Genomic DNA, 7,711 nt, shown 5'->3' on the forward strand with positions numbered 1-7,711 from the left:
TCTCTGCCCCTCTTCAGTCTTCTCTGGTCCTCCTCAGTTATCTCTGCCCCTCCTCAGTCTTCTCTGCCCCTCTTCAGTCTTCTCTGCCCCTCTTCAGTCTTCTCTGCCCCTCCTCAGTCTTCTCTGCCCCTCGTCAGTCTCCTCTGGCCCTCCTCAGTCTCCTCTGGCCCTCCTCAGTCTCCTCTGGCCCTCCTCAGTCTTCTCTGGCCCTCCTCAGCCTTGTCTGGTCCTCCTCAGTCTTCTCTGGCCCTTCTCAGTCTTCTCTTGCCCTCCTCTGTCTTCTCTGCCCCTCCTCAGTCTTCTCTGGCCCTCCTCAGTCTTCTCTGGCCCTCCTCTGTCTTCTCTGGCCCTCCTCTGTCTTCTCTGGCCCTCCTCAGTCTTCTCTGCTCCTCCTCAGTCTTCTCTGCCCCTCTTCAGTCTTCTCTGGTCCTCCTCAGTTATCTCTGCCCCTCCTCAGTCTTCTCTGCCCCTCCTCAGTCTTCTCTGCCCCTCTTCAGTCTTCTCTGCCCCTCTTCAGTCTTCTCTGCCCCTCCTCAGTCTCCTCTGGCCCTCCTCAGTCTCCTCTGGCCCTCCTCAGTCTCCTCTGGCCCTCCTCAGTCTTCTCTGGCCCTCCTCAGCCTTGTCTGGTCCTCCTCAGTCTTCTCTGGCCCTTCTCAGTCTTCTCTTGCCCTCCTCTGTCTTCTCTGCCCCTCCTCAGTCTTCTCTGCCCCTCCTCAGTCTTCTCTGCCCCTCTTCAGTCTTCTCTGCCCCTCTTCAGTCTTCTCTGCCCCTCCTCAGTCTTCTCTGCCCCTCCTCAGTCTTCTCTGCTCCTCCTCAGTCTTTACTGCCCCTCCTCAGTCTTCTCTGCCCCTCTTCAGTCTTCTCTGCCCCTCTTCAGTCTTCTCTGGTCCTCCTCAGTCTTTTCTGCCCCTCCTCAGTCTTCTCTGCCCCTCTTCAGTCTTTTCTGCCCCTCTTCAGTCTTCTCTGGTCCTCCTCAGTTATCTCTGCCCCTCCTCAGTCTTCTCTGCCCCTCTTCAGTCTTCTCTGCCCCTCTTCAGTCTTCTCTGCCCCTCTTCAGTCTTCTCTGCCCCTCCTCAGTCTTCTCTGCCCCTCGTCAGTCTCCTCTGGCCCTCCTCAGTCTCCTCTGGCCCTCCTCAGTCTCCTCTGGCCCTCCTCAGTCTTCTCTGGCCCTCCTCAGCCTTGTCTGGTCCTCCTCAGTCTTCTCTGGCCCTTCTCAGTCTTCTCTTGCCCTCCTCTGTCTTCTCTGCCCCTCCTCAGTCTTCTCTGGCCCTCCTCAGTCTTCTCTGGCCCTCCTCTGTCTTCTCTGGCCCTCCTCAGTCTTCTCTTGCCCTCTTCAGTCTTCTCTGCTCCTCCTCAGTCTTATCTGGCCCTTCTCAGTCTTGTCTTGCCCTCCTCTGTCTTCTCTGGCCCTCCTCAGTCTTCTCTGCCCCTCCTCAGTCTTCTCTGGCCCTCCTCAGTCTTCTCTCGCCCTCCTCTGTCTTCTCTGGCCTTCTTCAGTCTTCTCTGGCCTTCTTCAGTCTTCTCTGGCCTTCTTCAGTCTTCTCTCGCCCTCCTCAATCTTCTCTCGCCCTCCTCAATCTTCTCTCGCCCTCCTCAATCTTCTCTCGCCCTCCTCAATCTTCTCTCGCCCTCCTCAATCTTCTCTCGCCCTCCTCAGTCTTCTCTGGCCTTCTTCAGTCTTCTCTCGCCCTCCTCAATCTTCTCTCGCCCTCCTCAATCTTCTCTCGCCCTCCTCAGTCTTCTCTGGCCTTCTTCAGTCTTCTCTGGCCCTCCTCAGTCTTATCCATCCTACTTCCTGTGAGCCCAGGGTGTCCCGGACCCGCCCCCCCCCTTGGGCTTGTAGGAGGACCAGCACTGTCCATCAGACCCCATATGTAGAAGTCATCATTATGACACAACATTGTCACTCCTCAGGAGACCTCTTCTGATATATCTAGCAGAGGGTTTGCAGGTCCTGATTGGTTGGGTTCTGTAGGATATATCTAGCAGAGGGTTTGCAGGTCCTGATTGGTTGGGTTCTGTAGGATATATCTAGCAGAGGGTTTGCAGGTCCTGATTGGTTGGGTTCTGTAGGATATATCTAGCAGAGGGTTTGCAGGTCCTGATTGGTTGTGTTCTGTAGGATATATCTAGCAGAGGGTTTGCAGGTCCTGATTGGTTGGGTTCTGTAGGATATATCTAGCAGAGGGTTTGCAGGTCCTGATTGGTTGGGTTCTGTAGGATATATCTAGCAGAGGGTTTGCAGGTCCTGATTGGTTGTGTTCTGTAGGATATATCTAACAGAGGGTTTGCAGGTCCTGATTGGTTGGGTTCTGTAGGATATATCTAGCAGAGGGTTTGCAGGTCCTGATTGGTTGGGTTCTCTAGGATATATCTAGCAGAGGGTTTGCTGGTCCTGATTGGTTGGGTTCTGTAGGATATATCTAGCAGAGGGTTTGCAGGTCCTGATTGGTTGGGTTCTGTAGGATATATCTAGCAGAGGGTTTGCAGGTCCTGATTGGTTGGGTTCTGTAGGATATATCTATCTAGGGTTTGCAGGTCCTGATTGGTTGGGTTCTGTAGGGTATATCTAGCAGAGGGTTTGCAGGTCCTGATTGGTTGTGTTCTGTAGGATATATCTAGCAGAGGGTTTGCAGGTCCTGATTGGTTGGGTACTTGGTCAGCGAGGCCGGTGGGCGTTCCTGGTGTCTCATACTCCTCATTTCTGTCCTCTCAGGTGAAGCCGCCAGCCTCCGGTCACCCCCCGAGCGCACATACTTCTGGAAAAGCTGGGAAGCCGTTAGGTCCCACCAGGCTGCAGCCAATGAGGAAGAAGTGTGTGAACGGATTCATCATGTTCTGCAGACTGAACCGTAAAGCCTATCTCAGGTGACATGTGACCCGGGGATGGGGGGGGAGGGGGGATGGGGGGGGGGGTCCGGGAGACAGAACATCCTGACTTTTATCCTTGTTTAGGGTAAATCCCGGCACGGCGTCCACTGCAGCCACCAGAGACCTGGCAGATCTGTGGAGAAATATGTCCCTGCAGGAGAGGCGGCCATACTGGTAAGAGGATTCTGGGAGATTCAGCTTTGATGGGTGTATGTCTTGGGGGAGGAGCCTTCTTCTAGAGGCGGGGCCATGGCTCTGTCATTCACTTCCATAAAAGGATGGAAATATTCTCCTTTATTTCTGGGAAAAAGTTAGATAACAGGAGGAGTGGCCTAAATTCTGGCAGGGAGGAGCCTTGTTTTGGAAGGCGGAGTCAGGTCTTTGTTACCTTCTGCTATAGAAGGATGAAAATATTCTCCCTCTTCCTGGAAAACGAGCAAAAGTGTGTCCATTCCAGAATGGTTGGGGGTGTCACAAATAGTGATGAACAGTTCTGGTGGGTAGAATGTGCAGGAGGAGAGCGGAGTTGTGTGTTCAGGAGGAGAGCGGAGGTGTGTGTGCAGGAGGAGAGCGGAGTTGTGTGTTCAGGAGGAGAGCGGAGGTGTGTGTGCAGGAGGAGAGCGGAGTTGTGTGTTCAGGAGGGGAGTGGAGGTGTGTGTGCAGGGTGGTAGAGGAGGTTTGTGTGCAGGAGGAGAGTGGGGGTTTGTGTGCAGGAGGAGAGAGAAGGTGTGTGTGCAGGAGGAGAGCGGAGGTGTGTGTGCAGGAGGAGAGCGTGGGTGTGTGTGCAGGAGGAGAGCGTGGGTGTGTGTGCAGGAGGAGAGCGTGGGTGTGTGTGCAGGAGGAGAGTGGGGGTTTGTGTGCAGGAGGAGAGAGAAGGTGTGTGTGCAGGAGGAGAGCGGGGGTGTGTGTGCAGGAGGAGAGCGGGGGTGTGTGTGCAGGAGGAGAGCGTGGGTGTGTGTGCAGGAGGAGATTGGGGGTTTGTGTGCAGGAGGAGAGAGAAGGTGTGTGTGCAGGAGGAGAGCGGAGATGTGTGTGTGCAGGATGGGAGAGGAGGTGTGTGTGTGCAGGAGGAGAGCAGAGGTGTGTGTGTGCAGGAAGGGAGCTGCGGGGAGCAGAGGTGTGTGTGTGCAGGAGGGGATCTGTGGGGAGCAGAGGTGTGTGTGTGCAGGAGGGGAGCCGAGATGTGTGTGCGCAGGAGGGGAGCTGCGGTGTGTGTGTGCAGGAGGGGAGCTGTGGGGAGCAGAGGTGTGTGTGTGCAGGAGGGGATCTGTGGGGAGCAGAGGTGTGTGTGTGCAGGAAGGGAGCTGCGGGGAGCAGAGGTGTGTGTGTGCAGGAGGGGAGCCGAGATGTGTGTGCGCAGGAGGGGAGCTGCGGTGTGTGTGTGCAGGAGGGGAGCTGTGGGGAGCAGAGGTGTGTGTGTGCAGGAGGGGAGCTGTGGGGAGCAGAGGTGTGTGTGTGCAGGAGGGGAGCGGAGGTGTGTGTGTGCTGATCTAGGCGGAATGTCGCTCCCCCTGGCCGGGGCGTTGCTGATCTAGGCGGAATGTCGCCCCCCCCGGCCGGGGCGTTGCTGATCTAGGCGGAATGTCGCTCCCCCCGGCCACGGCGTCGCTGATCTAGGCGGAATGTCGCTCCCCCTGGCCGGGGCGTTGCTGATCTAGGCGGAATGTCGCTCCCCTTGGCCGTGACGTTGCTGATCTAGGCGGAATGTCACTCCCCTTGGCCGTGGCGTTGCTGATCTAGGCGGAATGTCGCTCCCCTTGGCCGGGGCGTTGCTGATCTAGGCGGAATGTCGCTCCCCTTGGCCGTGGCGTTGCTGATCTAGGCGGAATGTCGCTCCCCCTGGCCGGGGCGTTGCTGATCTAGGCGGAATGTCGCTCCCCCTGGCCGGGGCGTTGCTGATCTAGGCGGAATGTCGCTCCCCCTGGCCGGGGCGTTGCTGATCTAGGCGGAATGTCGCTCCCCCTGGCCGGGGCGTTGCTGATCTAGGCGGAATGTCGCTCCCCCCGGCCGGGACGTTGCTGATCTAGGCGGAATGTCGCTCCCCCTGGCCGGGGCGTTGCTGATCTAGGCGGAATGTCGCTCCCCTTGGCCGTGGCGTTGCTGATCTAGGCGGAATGTCGCTCCCCCTGGCTGGGGCGTTGCTGATCTAGGCGGAATGTCGCTCCCCCTGGCCGGGGCGTTGCTGATCTAGGCGGAATGTCGCTCCCCCCGGCCGGGGCGTTGCTGGTGTAGGCAGAATGTCGCTCCCCCTGGCCGGGGCGTTGCTGATCTAGGACGGAATGTCGCTCCCCCTGGCCGGTGCGTTGCTGATCTAGGCGGAATGTCGCTCCCCCTGGCCGGTGCGTTGCTGATCTAGGCGGAATGTCGCTCCCCCTGGCCGGGGCGTTGCTGATCTAGGCGGAATGTTGCTCCCCCTGGCCGGGGCGTTGCTGATCTAGGCGGAATGTCGCTCCCCCTGGCCGTGGCGTTGCTGATCTAGGCGGAATGTCGCTCTCCCCGGCCGGGGCGTTGCTGAGAGGTGGAGCTCTGTGCTGATGGTTGTATACGGGCCGTTCTCACCCCGCCTGCCTCTCTCCGCAGTATGAAGGCTCTGCGCTTCAGTCTGAACCACGACCGTCTGGTGAAGCAGAGAAATGTGAGCCTCCTGCACGGGGACGTGTCTCCACCCAAACCGCTGACTGTGCTGCTGGCGGAGAAGTCCTGTCCGGTCACCTCTGTGCCCAGATACTCTCTCCAGGATACGGAGTTCTTCGTTCACGATCTATAAAGTTTATTGTGCTGTGTGTGTCAGGCGGATCCCCAGCAGGCTCTACAGTTTATGGGGTAGTTGTACTGTTCTCCTTGTGATGGTGATGATGGTGGTGGTGGTGGGGTGGTGATGGTGGTGGTGGTGGTGGTGGTGGGGTGGTGATGGTGATGATGGTGGTGGTGGTGGGGTGGTGATGGTGATGATGGTGGTGGTGGTGGGGTGGTGATGGTGATGGTGGTGGTGGTGGGGTGGTGATGGTGGTGGTGGTGGGGTGGTGATGGTGATGATGGTGGTGGGGTGGTGATGGTGATGATGGTGGTGGTGGTGGGGTGGTCGTTGGGGGTTAGTAACTGGCATTGTACATTCCACATCGTTCTGGTTGTAAGCCCATCCGGGCAATTTGGCCTCAAATGTTGCAAAAAGTTAATTGTTTAATAAAAGAAATCCAAAAGCTGCAGCCTGATCTCCTTCTTCTCAGCTGTCGCTATGTGTTCCGAGGTGTTCAAAGAGCTAAGAGTGTCATCAGATTGGCCAACCAACCCAACATGGCCTCTATGTAGAAAGTCTGCAGACCCTCCAACATGGATCCTCTGGGGGAGGCTGCAGACCATCCAACATGGACTGTCTGGGGTGAGGCTGAGGACCCTCCAACATGGATTCTCTGGGGGAGGTTGCAGACCATCCAACATGGACTGTCAGGGGTGAGGCTGAGGACCCTCCAACATGGATTCTCTGGGGGAGGTTGCAGACCATCCAACATGGACTGTCAGGGGTGAGGCTGAGGACCCTCCAACTTTGATCCTCTGGGGGAGCCTGCAGACCATCCAAGATGGACTGTCGGGTGAGGCTGTGGACCCTCCAACATGGATCCTCTGGGGGAGGCTGCAGACCATCCAAGACGGATTGTCTGGAGTGAGACTGAGGACCCTCCAACATGGATCCTTTGGGGTGAGGCTGCGGACCCTCCAACATGGATCCTTTGGGGGAGGCTGCAGACCATCCAAGATGGATTGTCTGGGGTGAGACTGAGGACCCTCCAACAAGGATCCTTTGGGGTGAGGCTGTGGACCCTCCAACATGGATTCTCAGGGGTAGGCTGCTGACCCTCCAATATGGTACCTTCTGAGGGGAGACTGTAGTTCCTCCAATATGGCTCAATTTGGGAGATGGCTGCAGACCCTTCAATGTGGATTCTCTTTGGGGAGGCTGCAGCCCCTTTTATATGGCTCCTGTGAGGGAGGTTGCAGACCTTCCAACATGGTCCTCTCTGGGGAAAGCTGCAGACCCTTCAACATAGACCATCTAAGGTAAGGCTGCAAACCCTTCAGCATGGCTCCTCTAGGGTGAGGCTGAAGTTCCTCCAATAGGGCCCCCTTTTGGGGAGGATTTGAGGCTGCAGACCCTCCAGTGTGGATTCTCTGTTGGTAGGCTGCAGACCCTCCTAAATGATTGCTCTAGGGGAGGCTGCAGATCCTCAAACATGGTCCCATTTAGTAGGATGCTGCAGATCCTTCAACATGGTCCCCTCTGAGGTGAGGCTGCAGATCATCCATCATGGCTTTTCTGAGGTGAGGCTGCATATCATCCAAAATGGATCCTCTGGGGGAGACTGCAGACCCTCACACATGGCCCCCTTTAGTAGGATGCTGTAGACCCTCCAATATGGTTCCCTTTGGGGAGACCTGCAGACCAACATGGATCTTCTGGGGGAACGCTGCAGACCCTCCAACATGGCTCCTATAGGGTGAGGCTGTAGTTCCTCCAATAGGGCCCCCTCTCAGGGGTGGGGAGGCTGCAGACCCTCCAATGTGGATTTTCTGGGGAAGACTGCAGAGCCTCCAGTACGGTCCCATCTAGTAGGATGCTGCAGACCCTTCAACATGGTCCCCTCTGAGGTGAGGCTGCAGATCATCCATCATGGCTCATCTGTGGGAAGGCTGCAGACCATGCACATTGGATCCTCTGGGGGAGACTGCAGACTTTCCAATATGGTTTCTTCTGGGGAGAGGCTGCAGACCCTCCAACATGGATACTTTAGGATGAGGCTGTATTTCCTCCAATAGGGCCCCCTCTCAGGGGTGGGGAGTCTGC

The 7,711-nt window shown here is 57.0% G+C and overlaps 1 protein-coding gene across 1 annotated transcript; it reads left to right on the top strand.

Annotated features, from left to right (window-relative positions):
- Nucleotides 1-2,720: 2,720 nt before the first annotated feature.
- Nucleotides 2,721-5,727, top strand: LOC149428223 (meiosis initiator protein-like). Its single transcript, XM_089667581.1, has 3 exons — nt 2,721-2,868; nt 2,956-3,045; nt 5,452-5,727. Exons 1-3 carry the CDS (start codon nt 2,804-2,806, stop codon nt 5,636-5,638), a joined length of 342 nt encoding a protein of 113 aa, XP_089523707.1. The 5' UTR covers nt 2,721-2,803; the 3' UTR covers nt 5,639-5,727.
- Nucleotides 5,728-7,711: the final 1,984 nt, after the last annotated feature.

Source organism: Staurois parvus, unplaced genomic scaffold (genome assembly GCF_062004578.1).
Source record: "Staurois parvus isolate SC_StPar_1 unplaced genomic scaffold, SC_StPar_1.0 ptg003387l, whole genome shotgun sequence".
Classification (NCBI taxonomy): domain Eukaryota; kingdom Metazoa; phylum Chordata; class Amphibia; order Anura; family Ranidae; genus Staurois; species Staurois parvus.

Bases quoted from the DNA above. Each gene is read 5' to 3' on its own strand.
- LOC149428223 (XM_089667581.1), top strand. From the start codon at position 2,804: ATGAGGAAGAAGTGTGTGAACGGATTCATCATGTTCTGCAGACTGAAC. The intron at 2,869-2,955 runs GTGACATGTGAC...ATCCTTGTTTAG, and splicing joins AACCGTAAAGCCTATCTCAG to GGTAAATCCCGGCACGGCGT. The intron at 3,046-5,451 runs GTAAGAGGATTC...CTCTCTCCGCAG, and splicing joins CAGGAGAGGCGGCCATACTG to TATGAAGGCTCTGCGCTTCA.